The sequence below is a fragment of the Plutella xylostella genome, chromosome 4 (assembly GCF_932276165.1).
Source record: "Plutella xylostella chromosome 4, ilPluXylo3.1, whole genome shotgun sequence".
Lineage (NCBI taxonomy): Eukaryota > Metazoa > Arthropoda > Insecta > Lepidoptera > Plutellidae > Plutella > Plutella xylostella.
In genome coordinates, this window is record NC_063984.1 from 3262532 (window position 1) to 3281358 (window position 18827).

Below are 18827 nucleotides of genomic sequence, written 5' to 3' on the forward strand. Positions count from 1 at the left end.
AAAATATTTCCCCAATTTTGAGCCCTGGACTGGGTTTGTGTTTTAAATTTAGTTATTCAATTTAGTTAAAGGTTAGGATAAAAAAGGATCTTTCACATAATTATAATTTAAAAAATGCGGCACTTTTTTAAATGATGGCGCCTTGGGTTATGGCGGAACAACCAGAGTTTAAAAAATAAATAAATAGTTGTATACAATGTGTTGTTTTTCGAACCCGACAAACTTTAAGGGTGTATTCTACGATTGATTTCATCGAGAAAACACCCCCATATGTGCGGTCAAATTTCAATATTCTAGAAATGGTGGCCATTTTAAAGTTTTAGATACTTAGTTTTCATAAAAAATCATATCTCGAGATTTAAACGCCTTACGGACATGAAATAAAATGATTTTATCCGCAAAAAGTCATCTCTATCCAATAAAAATATGCACAACTGCTAAAAAGTTACATAAAATAAGTTACAAGCACCTAATCTAGTTTTTTTGACAAAAAAAAACAGCTATTGTATTGGTATCATTGTTTAGCTTATTTCAAATACTTTTTAATAAATATAAAAATACTATCAAAATGGGGCTATTTTCAAAGTAATTCAAGTAAATGTAAATTTTTGCTGATTTTTTGTCAAAAAAACCTAGATTATGTACATATTGTACACTATGTGAAGGTGAACAATATAAGTATTGTAAAAAACCGGCTAAGAGCGTGTCGGACACGCACGTGAAAGGGTTCCGTAGCTAAGTGGGTCTAAAAAAGTTTTCTCTTGTAAATTCCGCAATAAAAAGTAGCCTGAATTTAACCCGTTACTGTATACGATGCCATATTTGGCATTGAAAGTTTATGGCCCCTCATTTAAATTTTATGGAATATTTTAATCTGTGGCGTGACTTAAATAAATCTCAGATAACGTGGTTTGACGTTTATAAAAAAAAAATAGGTCCACCGCCAAAAAACAAAAAGTTATGTCAGTTTGTTTCTTGTTTGAAGAAAGTTGCTTCAGTTTACAGAGGATTTTTGTATGGTGTTCTTTCATAAATTGACATGTTACCTATTTCACATACAAGATTCATCTATTGAGAAGACATCAAGCTAAATAAAATTGAATTGGAATGAAAGACTTCAAATATTTTAGCTATCGAATGTAGTGGCCAAATATGGGATAGTATGCAGTTTAGCCAAAAAAAAATCGGCAAATATGGGATTGTATGCAGAAAGGGGATAAATATTTCCAAGTCAAAAATGGCATTGCATGCATTGGTAGAACTTTTTGAATATTTCTTTGGAATGTGTCTACAATATTTTATTTTTTGCTTGGTAACAATAATCTTGCTTTTTTCTTATAATGTATGAATAATAATGTGAAAAATAATTAAATGCATATTTTAAACACTCATGACGGCATATAAGGTGTAGAATCTTTAGAATGTTCAGGTATGAAATTAATTATGATACAGAAAAAAACTATTGTACATTCCTGAATTATGTAGGGTAACGTAACGTACCTTGGGACGCTTGTACCTCGGGACATTGATTGTATTTTAAAAACCGGCTAAATAAACACAGTAAAATTCTACCCTAGGCATAGAATTTTACTCGCTTGGCAAAACTAGTGAGTCTCGTGATCATACCAGCATCGAGTGTGTCGTGAAGACAATATGAAGTTTTTTGGAGTCAAAAGTAGCTTTTGTATAGTTTTTTGTGTTGCTTTATCTCATTGAAACATGCTCAAAATAAAGACATGGATGTCACGTATAACTTTTCAGTTATTCAATTTTATGACATGGCAATTATCTGAAAGATTCCTATTAATTAAAAATAAAGATATTTAAATTTTGGTTAAATATTGCTTTTTTGTACCTTGGGACACGATTAAATTTGTACCTTGGGACACTGTTTCCTATGGCTTTGTACTATGGAAAATGCAAACATCTAAATAACGCCTTATATCTCTGTTCTCATTAGTGCCAGAGTGAAACTAGACAGAAGAGAGTTGCAGTAAATCAATAAGAACAGAGATATAAGGCGTTATTTAGAAAATTGAATTTTCCATAGTACAAAGCTATAGGAAACAGTGTCCCAAGGTACAAACGTGTAACGTACCTTGGGTCAAAACAAGCATTTTTACTTTTATCTTAATTTAATAAAATCTGGCCACACTAAAGCTTTAGCACAAATACTAGTGATAATAGATTATATATCCTACCGAATAAAGAAAATTTCACATTAATATCTTAGTTGTACGCTGCGATAGCTTCATTCAAAGTTGGGGTAGTCGAAAATGTCCCTAGGTACGTTACGTTACCCTAATCATGATCTAATATTATAAAATAAGGGTGTGAGGCATTTTTAATTACCACTCTATTTAATTATTCCACAATATATAAGTAGTTAGGTTACATAATTTCGTATTCGAATGCATACAATATGGAATGAACCCAAAACTGCATACAATGCCATATTTGTATTTTTTAGTTTTCAGTAAATTTTTTCATAATTACATGACCTGGATTTTTTTCCTATTTTTTGTAGGCTTTTTGGATAGTATATTATAAAATATATTTTTTTCATCCAAAACAAAAAACCATGCAGTAAGGGGTTAAGTTCAGGATGTCAGTTATCTACATCGGTTTACAAACATCCATCCAAACTTATTTATAAACTTTTGCCTTCTGTAGGTATTTGGGTCAAAACTGTGGAAATCGGAAGGTTTTATCAAAAAAATGCGTTTCTTTGAAATAGCTGTAGGTATCTTAAAAAACTATTTTGCCTATAAAGTCAACCACATTTAAATGCGAATTTAGTCTAGTTGTTTAACGTGCCTCCAGCTATAATCCTCCAAAATTTAAACTCAATAGAAACTAATTCTGATGATGCCAAAAAATAGTCGTGAAATAGTCATAAATAGTCGTGCTTTCCAAAAAAATAGTCGTATCATACTTTCGGAGTTAGAGCTATACTTTATGGAGGATTATAGCTGGAGGTCTCCAGCTATAATCCTCCAGCCTCTGCAGAACAAACGGTAAGGCCTATCGACTTGGTTAAGGTCTCAAAAAATAGTCGTGAAATAGTCGTAATGACATGCCAAATTTCAGAAATAGTCGTCAAAAGATAGCAGAGATATAAAGGTACTTTGCTGCAGCCCTGGTGGAGGATTATAGCTGGAGGTTTTGAAAATATCGAATATCTTTGGAACTACTATGACTATCGGTTTGAATTATGTCTCAAAAAATAGTCGTGAAATAGTCGCTTCTATTTATTATAATTTTAAGCTTGATAAAAGCTGTTAAATAATTATATCAAATTCTTCATACAAATCAAAGTGGACGAGAATGCCAAAGCGAGCCAGTACACAAAAATAATAGCACCGTAGCATTGAAGTACTCATGTCGAATTTATCTATAAATCATTTATTTCGTCATACTTTGCATCAATAGTATCTAAACTAATCTTGGGTATGACATTTTATTGCTTTTGCTCTTAGCCTTTACCTTACTGTGTACAGAGAAAACGTATGCCTATACACGCACACATTTATCTCTGTTGTCTTGACAAACGATAGCGATGACGACTACGGTGAAGTAGTACCTAGGTCAGTTATTGTCATCCCTTACTATTCCGTGATCAGACAAATATTGCTATCCTTGTCTCCTTTCTAACCGGCATGCATCGCACGCATAGAACGCGTGAACGAACGTGTCATCGGTTGCATCTTGACAAGCGATAGCAAAGCGGTATTTATTACGTCCCTTACTATCCCGGGATCACACAAATAGTGCTGTCTTGTTTTTTTATTAGCGTTGATGTGGCCGCCACCTCCGCCGGTGAAATTGGGATTAGTTTTATTGAAGACGCAGTACAGGGTAGCACTCAAGCGATAAGAATAAAATACGGTGTTTGAAATATAACTCATTTAATTACAATCACCGGCCGAATGTTGTTTTATTTATACTTAAGTTATTCATTAAACAATCTTTAGGTAGATTAGGTTTCATACAATTATCTCAGTATTATTTGACTATTACCTATAAACATATTTAGTTTAATTTAAAATAATCACAGTTATTTTATTGCTAAGTAATAATATAATATTGACGTAGTTCAATAAAAAAAACATGGTATGAACTTAAATATGTAATTATTTCACTATTAAAAAATAATTATTTTCTAGCCCTATATCATAATAAGCTTAAGTTGAAGTAATCACAGATTGTTCATTAGTAGGTTTAGGTAAGTATAATCACGGTTATTGTCATAATGAAATATAACTCATTTAATTACAATCACAGGCCGAAAGTACTTTTATTTATACTTAAGTTATTCATTAAACAATCTTTAGGTAGATTAGGATTTAATTATTTTTATTCTCCATAGTAAAAAGTCACGTGACCAACTAAGTTTCTATGAAAAATGATATATTTTTTTAGCGAATATTTAAATTCTGTTTTCAGTTTCGGGCTTAGATATACCATGCTGCACATGTAGCTTTCAGCTTAGTATACCCTTTTTGCCACACCTTGTATAATGGTTTTAATAAATGTACCTAAATAACTTCGTAGGTGATTATAGGGTATCTATAATGCCCAGATAACTGAATCCTGTAGGTGTAGAACTTGCAAAAATTATCAACAACCACTGTAGCTTGCGACGTTATTAAAGAACACACGTAAGCTGCGCTGAAAAAAAAATAAGGCAAATTAACGTCTTATTAATAAAAATATTTGTTTTTTTTTTTAATATTATAAACATATATATATGATATACGAGTAGGTAGATACGAGTAGTAATAACGTTATTTCACCTAGACTATTTGTTTGGTAATTTATTGTCATTTGGAGACCACAGCAAACAGTGGAGTAAAATTTCTTATCAGTAACTTATTGCAACAATTACTTGAAACTGCGAACTTTTGTGCGAAAAGGGTAGAGTAGAAATACTGTTCATTAGTGTATTCGCCTTTTTCAATATATATGTCCCATAACCGACCTCTATTGTTTTTGAGCGAAAGAGATAGCTGAGAAAACAATTTGGCTTTTGTCCAAAACCGGTTTGGTCGGACGGTGCGTTTGAAACTTGTATGAAATTTCACAGGGTGTGAATTACTTACATAGGTATTTAGTTCAGAAACACGTTTTTGTCGCTTGTAGCTGATAGGTACAAATGAGTTTTGACAAGTAAATTGGCTGTTATAACTTTATCAACTTCAGCACCACAACACTGTATAGGCCTAGCATAAGCACAATACCATATGAAAATAGTGATAAATTCTTACCCAGGATTTGTAATCTGGTAATCATGTATTCGGAGCCATTGCAGTTTTTAAGCGCATTACATCAATGGAGTCATGATAATTTATCGGCGCATTACATCGATAGGCTGCGTTTTCACCTGAAATAATAATGGGCTTATAGGTATTTTTATTTTATTTTATTTTATTTTATTGGAAAAGGTGTAATAACAGCCAATAGATTACCATATTACATAAAATTCAGCACTATAAAAACATTTTAAATCTATTGCCCTATTGATAATTACACACAACATTTACATTAACACTAGCTTAAATAAAACTTAACTTAATTAAGCTAAAAATATAGGTAGGTTACACATATTTTTTTTTAATACATATATTTATTTGCCTAGTTTCATTCAGAAATACAAACAATAACGCCTTTTTTTGCTATTGAGGGGTAAATATCCACATTTAACCAGGACTACCATATGTAGGTAATCGATGATACCCACATATTTTCGTATCTACTAAGATATGTACATGAATGCCTTGATTGCATGTATGCACAATTTACTCGCTCATAGTGTAAAATTGCTAATTTAATAACAATCCCCATACATATTAAGCATAGATATTAAAAAAATAATTTGGCTACGTTACTTCAATAAAAAATCATGTTAATAAATAAGCTGAGCATAACAAAATGGGATGGCTTGCTTTGATATTGAGTATTAAAAAGGATACTTACTTGCAATATTCAAACATAGCACTCACTAAACACTCTTATCTGCATCCACTAATATCTTTTAGAATATAACATCTTGAATATTCATTTGCGTATAGAGCACTCACAATATTTTAACAACCAACAATAACACCGATCGTGACCATAGTTTGCACTAAACTGTAAACAAATTATCAAACAAAACATGCAAAATACTAACCCCAACTTCACCGGTGTCGGCGCGCGGCGGCGGTCACATAAATGACGAAATAAATACCGGTTTGCTATAGCTTGTCAAGATGTTATGCGGTCGCTCACGCGTTTTATGCGTGCGATGCATGCCGGTTAGAAAGGAGACAAGGATAGCAATATTTGTCTGATCACGGGATAGTAAGGGATGACAATAACTGACCTAGGTACTACATCGCCGTAGTCGTCATCGCTATCGTTTGTCAAGATAACAGAGATAAATGTGTGCGTGTATAGGCATACGTTTTCTCTGTACACAGTAAGGTAAAGGCTAAGAGCAAAAGCAATAAAATGTCATACCCAAGATTAGTTTAGATACTATTGATGCAAAGTATGACGAAATAAATGATTTATAGATAAATTCGACATGAGTACTTCAATGCTACGGTGCTATTATTTTTGTGTACTGGCTTGCTTTGGCATTCTCGTCCACTTTGATTTGTATGAAGAATTTGATATAATTATTTAACAGCTTTTATCAAGCTTAAAATTATAATAAATAGAAGTGACTATTTCACGACTATTTTTTGAGACATAATTCAATCCGATAGTCATAGTAGTTCCAAAGATATTCGATATTTTCAAAACCTCCAGCTATAATCCTCCACCAGGGCTGCAGCAAAGTACCTTTATATCTCTGCTATCTTTTGACGACTATTTCTGAAATTTGGCATGTCATTACGACTATTTCACGACTATTTTTTGAGACCTTAACCAAGTCGATAGGCCTTACCGTTCGTTCAGAAGAGACTGGAGGATTATAGCTGGAGACCTCCAGCTATAATCCTCCATAAAGTATAGCTCTAACTCCGAAAGTATGATACGACTATTTTTTTGGAAAACACGACTATTTATGACTATTTCACGACTATTTTTTGGCATCATCAAAAATAGTTTCTATTGAGTTTCAATTTTGGAGGATTATAGCTCGAGGGACGTGTTGTTTACGTTGTATTGTAATTTTTCCTGAGAGACACAGAGTTTTGTCTGTAAAAAAATTCAAAAACTGTAAGTAAGCACTTGTATTACAGTTTTTAATTATTTAAAAAAAATGCACTGTGTGACACCATCATAATTATCATCACTACAACAACAACAAGGACAAAAACAGCTATCAGTACCTCAAGGCGAGGCAAAATCAGTTTTTTCGACTTGCCCATCACCTATTTTGAGGTCTGGATCCGCGCCTGAAGACAATACACACTGAGCAGGTCCACGAGGCTCCAGGGTCGGCTGCTGCATTTCTGAGGTCAGTCCAGAATTACATACCCTAGTCAGCATGTGCTGGCCTGAGCCCCAGCGGCCTGGATCGATATTCTACATTTTACCGCTTTTAAAGTATTTCACTGGTTCCATCCATTCGGCTAGTGTATGTTAAAAATATTGCCTTGACAATAACAAGATTTTGATTAATAATTACAATTATAAGTATTGCTTTCGAAGAGGCACTGTGTGTATCCATATGTATAATACCTACCTATATGTATAGGTACATACCTTCCATAACTTTCTGACAAGTCAGGAATAATAAGGAAGTATTTAAGTCTTAGTCTCAGGACATTGTTGCGTGAATAAACACTTATATACCATAGGTAACTCAACTAGTCCCTTATGTAGGACATGTAAGGAAGTAGATGAGACGGTTGAACATATTCTGTTAGCTTGTCCACCTACTACAGAAACAAGATTATCTATTCTTGGACCAACAGAGCGCCTACCTCAGCTATTACAACACCCAGGCCTGCTACTCCAGTTTACTCGGGAGCTAGGCTGGCTGAGCTGAAATCAAGGGGATATGTACAAAGGTTCCACTCGAGAGAGCCACGTACAGGAACTTCACCCCCTATGAGAATAGAATAGAATAGAATAGATTAAGTCTTATGTATACTTATACCTTTCTTTTAAGTATATCTACTACCTAGAAATCTATGTATTATAAATTTATAGATTCAAATATTTATCTACTGATATACCTACTCATCAGTAGCTTATGGGTCACAGTTGGTTTTCTCTCCACCATGCGATAATAAACACATCTCACAATGTTTAACTAGGTTTCAGATAGGCTCAGACTACATAATAGACGCATTTTTCCTGAAATAAAAATGACATATTATGTATCTAGCCTATCTGAAACCTAGTCATTTCTGCATGGTGATATTACAACTGAGGCGCGCGGGCGACTCACTCTATTTATATAGGCACCCGCACCTTGCAAATTAAAGGTGTAGAGAAAAATGGACTTTATTTAACTGTCACTGTGACCCTTATGATGCCGAACACGGAGAAAGTCGAAACGCCATATCTCACAATGTTTAACTAGGTTTCAGATAGGCTAGATACATAATATGTCATTTTTATTTCAGGAAAAATGCGTCTATTATATCTAGTTTAACATTCTTTCTAATATAGAATAGCTAGTATGTTTGTGAATACTTTCTTCAATTAAAACTTATCATAATGTGAAAAAAACTATCAAACAAAAATTAACAGAACTCTTTGTTTAATAACAAACATTAAAATCGCTGAAAATATAACAACTTAATACTAAGAAATATTTCCATTTTTTTTTGCCTATAAAGCCGTTGTTTTTCAGCCGCTGTTTGCGCCATTGAGTCTGAAATGTTATACTGTAACAATATAATATGCTCAAATGTTATATTTGTACCATAAATTGAGTAACAGATATCTGAAAACTATAACCCCTGAGTTACTATAGCTACAACTGCGTTACTGAAAAAGTAACGAAGTGTAGCGGTAACGCAGTTGTAAAACAATAACCTATTTGAAGTTAGTACTTAAATGAATACACATACATAGGATACCAAAATGCCCTCATAATTGTTACTAATTATTACATATATTGCATGAAACAAAATAATAAATATCTAGAAAACTCACCGTATGTCGCCGGTAACTCAGTGGCGTCACAATAAATACACGCGCTACTCTCCAGGACTCTCATCCGAAAGACTTGGTCATTTTACCCGTCCCGCTCTCCTTCCTGCACTCCGATACAAATACACAGCCATTCAAATGATCTTAGGTGTAAGAAAGTGAAAAAAAGTTAATTTATGATTGAATTTCCTAGGGTAACCTAGTGTAGGTGTATTTTTGCTTAGGCTTGGGGACTCGGCCAGGAATATTAATTGTCCCATAATATGTTCATATAAAATCATGATTATTACCGTGAAGTAAAGTTTAAATAATGAAATATTCGTTATAATATTCAAAAAAATTGTTTCCATTATATTTTTTTACACACGTTGTGCTTGTTTCATATGACTCGCTCCGAGGGACAGACAATTTTTGTATGAAAAACAATTGCGTTACCAAAAACAACAACAGAGTTACCGTAATTTGTAAATAAATAAAGTATTTTTCATAAATTCATTATATTTTCTGTGACCGGTGTCTTATTTGATTCCTACAGACGGTAGCTTTATTCCTGAATTTCATTATTTAATTAAAAAAAAAAAGTTTCTTTGTAGGGGACCGATAATGGTACCTAAAATAAAATGATGGCCCAAATAACCGGCCTTATACATATATCAGCCTATCTTTCCGCCTTAGTGCCAATTTCACCATAATGGGTTAGAGCTTAGTTATGGATTCCAAAGTCATAGGACTCTTGCTATATTTTATAAAGTATAGGATAACCCTTACCCAGGCCACTCCAGGCTTGGCCACTTGTATTTTTTCATTGGATTTAGATTTAGTACTTAACTCAATATACAATACGTAATAAAATTTTAGTAAGTACTTTAAAATAATATGGTCTCGTAAGGTACACTGTCTGGTTAAGGGATAAATAGGAGCCGAATCGCCTGTCGGACTGTCGGTGCGTAAGTAATTCTCATGATGCAAGTGATTGGCCGGCGGAGGTGGAGACCTCTGAGACTAGTCACTCCGAATAGCGCTATAGTGCGCGCGCAGACTCGCCCGGTGTAGGTGCGCGCCGTCGGTCAGCAGTCAAATTGTTCCAACTTCGAAGCGAACTCCGAAAGCGCTACAACTTTCACAACCAGTTGACTGACAACTTTTGAATTAAATGTTAGTTTATTAAGTTAAGTGAAGACAGTGTTAAAGGTTTAACAGTGAAATCTAACATCAAACAAGATAAGTACATGTTGACGGATATTTTCGAAAATTGAAGAAGAAGAAAAGTGAAGGGCTACGCTGTGACCCACTGACACAGCCCAATAAAAAACAAAACACACAAAAGTTACGTGATCCAAACTATTGCAAAATGAATGAAATGAAACTGGAATTTAACGATGATGGATCACCGTACGTCATGTGGGGAGACAATAAGATTGAACTGGAGAAGAAGCCCATTACTGAGAAGTATTACAAGGAAATAGCGGAAACGGAACTGAGGGAAACGCCGGAAGTAGTCGAAAAGGCTTTAAAGGAGTTGCGTGTTCTATTGGCAGGTAAACACTAAACATAACTGGGATTCAGTTAAACTGTGGGTGAGCTGACCACTTTCTATTTAGCTAGTTAAAACTGGCAGGTAGCATGGCAAGTGGTACCTTAGTGTTATGTTTGATTATATACGTTCTTATAAATACCAATATTTTCCAGTTGTATTAAATGACAGCGTTCGCAAAAGTATGCACCTTCACGATGATAATTTAGTCAGATGATAAGTAATAAATGATTCCACTATCTGTAAAAAGTTGGAATTAGCAAGATAGATTTGTTTTTTTAATCTGGACTAACTTAGTTCATGATTAAAATGCTGTCCATACGTCTATTAGATTATATTGATTAAAAGATGATTTGTATTTTTTTCTTTATTGCAAGTTGCATTAAGCGTGAAGCCAATATAATGAAGATCGTTGGTAGAACTTTTTGGTGTACCAAGTAGCCGATGCGATCCGAGAAAACCTTTTTAAGGCTTTGCCCGCGTACATAAGCTAAATCCTAACTAATCCTAACTAATATTATAAATGCGAAAGTAACTGTGTCTGTCTGTCTGTCTGTCTGTCTGTCTGTTACTCTTTCACGCCAAAACTACTGAACGGATTTGGATGAAATTTGGTATACATATGGTCTAGACCTTGAGAAAGAACATAGGCTACTTTTTATCCCGGAATTCCCACGGGAAAACTTTTTAAGGCGAAGCGAAGCTCGCGGGAACAGCTAGTTTATAATAAAATACGCTTCCTGTGATAACACTACATAATGTATTAAAAAGCAAAGCCGTTTTTCGCGTCTGTCTGTATTGGTATCATGTATGCTCAATATCCTTTTTTATATAGAGACAGTGATTTAGACGGAAGGTATATTTTGTACTTTTTATCCCGGAATTTCCATGGGAAAACCTTTTTGGGCGAAGCGAAGCTCGCGGGATAAGCTAGTGTATTTTTATGTATACACAATTTACTTATTATCACACCGGAGTGTGAAATAATAAAAAATAGTATATTGTTTTACCTTCTTATTTAATTATTATTTAGCACGTCTGCTACAAAGTCGTTTTTATTGGTGCGATGAAGATGCTGATCCAAGAAGTTTTTGGATCAGCATCTTCATCGCACCACGCTTCTTGGCAAGAACCCCTCTAGGATATGTACTTGATTGATTGGTTAGTATGATTAAAATACAATATAATGTACATTATTAGAGGTGTGATGTTGTAATTAACTAATATAATCACATGTGGAACAATAATGCAGTGGGTATGTGTGTACGTAGGTACTTCATCTTACATAATCATGTAGGTATTTGCATATTTAATTATTTCTTATCAGATTCTAGATCTAATAACAACTAACAGATTTATCTTAGTTATTTTTAACTATAATTCTTCCTTTAAAGTCATCACACCACATCACCACACACCAATATAATTATTTTATGTTGTTGCTTGTCCATGTAAGGAAGTAAATATATATACCTAGGTATACGTACTATGTAATTGGTCTCAAGGTACATGGCACATTATCAAAAGTCAGTAGGTAAACCAGAGAGGTCATATCTTAATGAGTTGCAGATTATGTGCACTGACTACAAACCAACAACAACAGTTACACGGGTGCTACTAAACACATAATAGTGGCAATTTTCCTTGCTTATTATTTGGGAGTTAGGACTCCTTACATAGAAAGATTTTATCAGAGAAACCACAAACATACCTTTATTCAGAAAAATAAAAAAGCTTCGATTATTTGAATTACATTCACGGGCAATGAAAAAGTTCCACTCACAAAATATCGACACCGAACAACCCCAAGTTTTCCAATAAATTCATTAAAAATTTGAACAAAATATTATTGTTTTTAGTTGGTAATATCCTGATGTTCTGTTAAATGTACTTTAATGTTGCAGAAGGCGTCATTGAGCTAGTCTTTTCAGCTTAGGAGTAATTTAGTGCTTTTTTCAGTGGAACCTTAACATTGCCCGTGAGTGTATTTCTAAGATTTTTACTCAAATTCAACCCATTTGATGTTGATAATAATTATGATTATATACAATAATAATTACATAAGTATACTGATAAAAAAATACCAGCCACGGAACCTTTTCAGCTTTTTATATATAAGTACCCAGAAAAGGCTCGAAAGGCCGGTTATTTTTTAAAATGACGGTTCCATTGAGCAACTGTCGGCCAACCTCTGATGATGGTGTTGCAACTCATACCTAATAGTGGCAGATTTGAGGAATTACGTAAGTATGCGTTTTTTTCCTCAAATTTTGTAGACCACAACGTAATTTAGTAATTTGATGGTTATTCAGATTATATTCTTAAAATTTCAGAGATTTTACAGAGTTTGTAGTGACCAGTTCTTAAAGTTTTTATGAGTTCCAGTACTTACCACTACTAATCATAATTAGTTAGTAAGTACTTAGTATTTCGAAAATAGAAAGGGTGAACCTAAATTGTGCCAGGATGCGATTGTAGTTTTATATTTTACCAATATTATAATTTAATATTTTAATGCGATGCAAAGCTTGCGGGAATATCTAAGCTGTATTGAACAAAGTTATAAACAGCATACTTATATACCTACTTGCTATAAAAAATACATCATTTATGAGATATGCTTGGGTGCGTGATATCTCCACGTAGGCGCAGGTACTAGGTAAGTATAACTAAAGTAACGTGATGTCTGAAGTACTGAATTGCCGTGTAGTGAGAGAGATTAATTAATAATTAGTGCCAGACCAGTCCGTACATTTCCGCTCAATTATCCAACATCGAAGGATGGTGATGATGAGTCATCGTGAGTTGCAATTGGGATCATGATCGGACAATATATCATGTATTGAGATACTTCTAACTAGGTAGTAGACTATCTATGTACCTACACTGAACTAGGCTACTTGTTTAAATAAAGAAGTTTCATGCATGAACTAGCGATTTCATGTAAAGAAAAATACCAATGGGAAGATAATTTATTTTTCAAGGATTTTCAAAAGTCGTAGAACAAAAGTTGTTCAGAATGACCCTCCGAGGCAACCCTTTTCAGTTGACTATGCCACTTTTCAACACTCTGTATAAACCTACTGAGTACAAGCTACAACACAGGCGTTGGCCACCCGTGACGACCTAGGTAGCAGATATATACTGACTGCTCGAGGAGTCATACACGATTCGAGTTCACAGAGTTTTGTGGTGCTTCTTGGCATAGCACTTACTGATAGTGAGATGACGATTAAAAAAAGAACTATTGTCTTAATCCTTAATCTTTACTTATTTTACAGGAGAGAAAAATCTTCACGTGCCCCTGGACCGAGATGACTTTTTGATGAAATTCCTCAGACCATGCAAGTTTTATGCAGAAAGCGCATTTAAACGGGTAAGAAAATACAATCATTAACTGAATATATTTATTTATCATTATAAGCTAATTCATATTTTCAACTTATTTTATTTCAAGTTCAAGTCTGTGAGACAACTGAGACAAGCTTTGCATTATCTTATCAGTTAATCAATTATCTTAACTGACACAGAAGGTTTGTAATCTTTGTACTCATTATCTAAGTAGCTTATTAATAATTATTAATTAGCAATTACATACATTATCTACTACTGTAGGTAGCCCTGCAGTCGGGCAATAAGGCTGACAACCACTAGAAGTTTAGATGTAGACTGCTGATCGCACCCAGCGGGGATTTTAAAGAGCCCTATATATTTGACTGCTTTTTCATCTTATCTATAACAAACACTAATACTTAGAGTCGGTCTAAGGTTTGTCACCATGGTGAGAGGTTCAGTACGTTAGAATAGAGTCAGCCACAGACAGCCTAGGGTACCCAGACGTATAGCAATAAAGTAAACTTAATGCTATTCCCTCCAATGGACTTCTTTTGGTTGAAGACGGATGCGCGGACCTATAGGTACTTCAGGCTTCCAAGGCAACCAAGTGCAGTATTTTCTTACGTCTTACCCTACCTCACATTTACCTTCATAATTTAACTTCCACTTCGCTACCAAGTACCCACAGCTGAAAATTTGCCCAGAAGCGCCAAAGTCGCTGCATTTTGCTGAGCTGAGAGCTTTTTTCATTACCACAGCACTTTCCATATTAAAAATTGTTTGTTTGACTGTATAGGCTATAGGATTTTATAGAATTTAAGGTGAATACTGTGAAAAAGAAATAAAGGTTTTATCTACTTATCTATAAGATCCAGGCATAATAAAAGTCCCGTGTTCTATCTCTCAGATCCAGGCGTACTACAAGTTCCGCCTGGCGCACGCGGAGTATAGCCGCGACCTGACGTCCACCGCCATCCGGGCCGCCTTCGACCACTCCGTCATCTCCATCCTGGCGCCGCGCGACCAGCACGGCCGCCGGATCATGCTGGTTGAGTCTGGAGGTATGTGAAACATCATCACAGCCAATAATCATCCACTGCTGGACATAGGCCTCTTTCAAGGAGCGCCAGAATACTCAGTCCTCGGCCTTCCTCATCCAGCCACTACCGGTGGTAATGAACACAAGAAATCACACGCAAGAGCATAAACTAAAATATTGGTTGACAGAAAATGTATTTTATTCAATCAATGATGTTGATTCTGAAGGCAGAAATTCTAATTTTAACGCTGTCAAACTAAAAAAAATGCTAGCATAAAATGACATTTACGGAAACAATCATAGTCGAATTTAAAACAAAGAAATTAAGGTTTTGACGTCTCTAAATTTAAAATTTCCGCCTTCAGAATCGATATCAATGACTATTTTAATTATAAAAGAATGAATTATAAATTAAATTATGAGATTGCAAATGAATTTTAATATGTATTAATATTTTGTTATTCTTATTTTAATTTCAATTGACATATAACTAGTACCTATTTAATTAATTGTATTGAATTGGCATAGTATTTTAATTTATGTAATTATTGTGGTGCATTTAATACCTATTTAAGTAATCTCAATTTGTGCATGAAGTAACATTTTATTTGTTAAGTATTTCACATACCGATTCCTCGGTGAAGCATGATAGAAACTGTAATTTGATGTTTAAGATCTAATGTATAACCTTGTTTCTTGTGAATAAATGAATTCTATTCTTCTATTCTAAGAGCTAGAATCGATAAACGTTAGTTACTACATCCCATCATCGTCACAAACCATTACGTCCCCACTGCTGGGGCTCGGGTCTACTTCCAATGAAGGAAGGGTTCTTTGCCTAGTCCACCATGCTGGCATAGTGATTGATATGTTTCGACAGCAGAAGATTGATATTATGTTTCTGTTAACAGTAACAAAACATACACTATTACACGCTTTGTCGAAATAATATATTATGTATGAGTATTATCTGAAAAACACAACGCATAAGTACCTAGTAGTTAATACGAAAACCAGGATGTAATTACACTCCACGGGGCACCAATTTTCCTTTGTCATGCCACAATGAACTTTATACCCAGTTGAACTATTTAGTTGAAGCGATTGAATTGGCTTAATAAAACAAATTGGAACAGACTCGTTATAAATTTAAAGATTATTATTAGAATGTGAGAAGATGTATGCCATACCTTTATTAACTAGAGTCTAATAGACAACTGCCCTTTTAGAATACGTTATCATCGCTCTTGTCTGTGAATAATTCCAGCCACCATCCCTGCCTATTGTATCTTTCTGTGGTAGCATAGCTCCCATGTAGCTCCCAAACAGCTAAAACAATTTTCGTTATGTTTTTTTGGTCATAAGTACCCCGAGTGTTCTTAGCCATGTTCCATGAAAATCTGTTCAGTCGTTTAAAAGTTATGCGCCTTTTCATATTGAATATCGGAGGTTTTTAACGTCGTTGATTAGGTTATGGTACAACACACGTCCTTTTTCTTCAGTTGTTCAACGTCCTCCCTATCTTATGCCGAGTTGTTGTTGTTATGTTAAGTTGAGTTGAGTTAATTTCAACATTATATCTAGAGACAGGTCTCTTTCTGTCTGTATACTGTCAAAGCAAGGCAGCATTTATTTATTATTATTATTTATTACACACACACATTGTAACATAACAGGAACACAAAACCCAAATCGATCAATAATAATTTAACATATAGAACTCACTTTCATTACATTTAAGGTCATCATTAGCTAAAGTTCCTTTGTGCAACTCAGGGTTAAACTCTTCAAAATCTCTCCCTCTTCCAGAGCGCTGGAACCCCCGCGAGGTGTCGCTCTCGGAGATGTTCCGCGGGGTACAGCTGGGCCTGGAGTCGGCCATGGTGGAGCCGCGCACCCAGGTCTGCGGCGTCGTCGTCATCCTCGACGTCAAGGGACTCTCGCTGACGCACATCATGCAGTTCACGCCGTCCTTCGCCAAGATGGTCGTTGATTGGATACAGGTGAGATGTTGGGAAAGGTGGCTGGTAATGATTGGATAAAGGAAAGCTATAGATCGCATCCAGTGGCTTGCTTTGGGAGCGGCTTCCAGCAGTGGACTGGTACAGGCTGATGATGAGATGTTGTGGTTGGCAGAACCGCCATAATTATTGGGCTACTGATGCTGAACGATGACTGTAGCGTGGTATGCGATGCCATCATTTCAGGCGTGGTGGTGCTTGAAGGCAGAGATGTGCTTTTCCAAAATAACAGTGATTTATCAGTGTGTTGATGATTTGTTGACTTTTTAGAAAATATGGTTGTGAAAGTTATTATAGCTACCTACTCTGGGTATGACATAGCAGTAGTACTTTAAAATTAGGCTTTTGTCATAAGGAAAAATACAAACTTTTAATATAAGATCTACTTTAGAGGATACTTATGCATAATAGCATCATAGTCGACCTGTCACGAGTCGTTTAGAAGTTTTTTGTATCATTGACTTAAATTACCTTCGTACATTGGTACAGTTTTTTGTTCGTACTTTTTATTGAGCTCACGGTCTCACAAAAGACTTGCATCATCAGATTTGGCGTTCGACTTAGTATTACAACTGTTCTAATAATCTAATACTTGTTTAGTATTCTCTGCCCGTTGGTAGTTGGCGTGAGCAGTGGCAGCGTGTATTGCATCCTAATGGGGTCCAGTGAAGGTCCCTGGTGTACTACGAGCAGACTACGAGTGAATGCGACACGCATGTCGTTACTTTGTTGATGTCCCAGTAATTTGACCTTTATACCTCTTTTAACTGAGACTTTCATGTCTATGTTCGACGATGAGGTCAGAAAGCTTCGCATATTCATTTTTCGCTGTAATTTATATCCGACGGATAGTTAGGAGAATATCAAATCTGAACTCTCAACAAACCAATCCTCTCCCATTCCAGGACTGCACACCAATTCGCCTTAAAGCGGTCCACATCATCAACCAACCCTTCATCTTCAACATGCTGTTCGCGCTATTCAAACCGTTCCTGCGCGAGAAGTTGCGCAAGCGCATCTACTTCCACGGCGCGGACCGCGCGTCGCTATTGGCCCACGTGGACGCGCGCGCGCTGCGCCGGCGCCACGGCGGCGCGCTGCCCGACCCCGAGATACCGGGGGAACTGCTGTGGAAGATGCTCAACTATTACGAGGATAACTTCCAATGTAAGTGGTTATTCTGTCCTGCTCAGTTAGTTTGTATACAGTCAAAGCAAGAGAGCAATAGATTTTAAATGTCTGGTGCAAATCACCCTAAGAGGTGTGTGCCGTGTTACGCTCTTACGTTAAATTACCCAGGTAGCAATATAAGCTAGTTTTCATTATACATTGATAATAATTTATGGATTTGAATTATCCCATGTTATGTATTTGACTTGAAAATATTTAAGTACTTATGTTGTATGTTTTTGCATTTTTTCAGTGGCCAACTCGTACGGGTATAACGTCAACAACAATGAAAAGAAGTGAACTCAAGAGAAGACATAGAAGAATGCAACCGGAAGTACAACCATTTGCTTTTAAGACTTTAGGTGTAAGTATTGTTCAACCAGGTTTGCTGATCACAATTTGTGCAGTGCTGGTGGATTGGAAATCGGCTCATCCTAGGCACTACCACCCTTGTAAACGGATGTCTTTTCTATCTACGTAGATACTGGTGCCATGCCGCGGGATCAGATTCCCATAGAACATCTATAATATTTTAACTAAATATCAGCCTTTAGGATTTGAGCTCGGAACCTCCAGTTATGTAAAGTATGTAAACAAGTATGTTCTTAGAAGAGTTCTATGTAAAGAC

General features: G+C 35.4%; 1 protein-coding gene across 1 annotated transcript; it reads left to right on the top strand.

Annotated features, from left to right (window-relative positions):
• The first annotated feature begins 10097 nt into the window (after positions 1-10097).
• Positions 10098-18819, top strand: LOC105397434 (alpha-tocopherol transfer protein-like). The gene is made up of 6 exons (XM_038121159.2): positions 10098-10637; positions 13915-14009; positions 14877-15030; positions 16818-17011; positions 17935-18196; positions 18453-18819. Exons 1-6 carry the CDS (start codon positions 10451-10453, stop codon positions 18497-18499), a joined length of 939 nt encoding a protein of 312 aa, XP_037977087.2. The 5' UTR covers positions 10098-10450; the 3' UTR covers positions 18500-18819.
• The last annotated feature ends 8 nt before the right edge of the window (positions 18820-18827 follow it).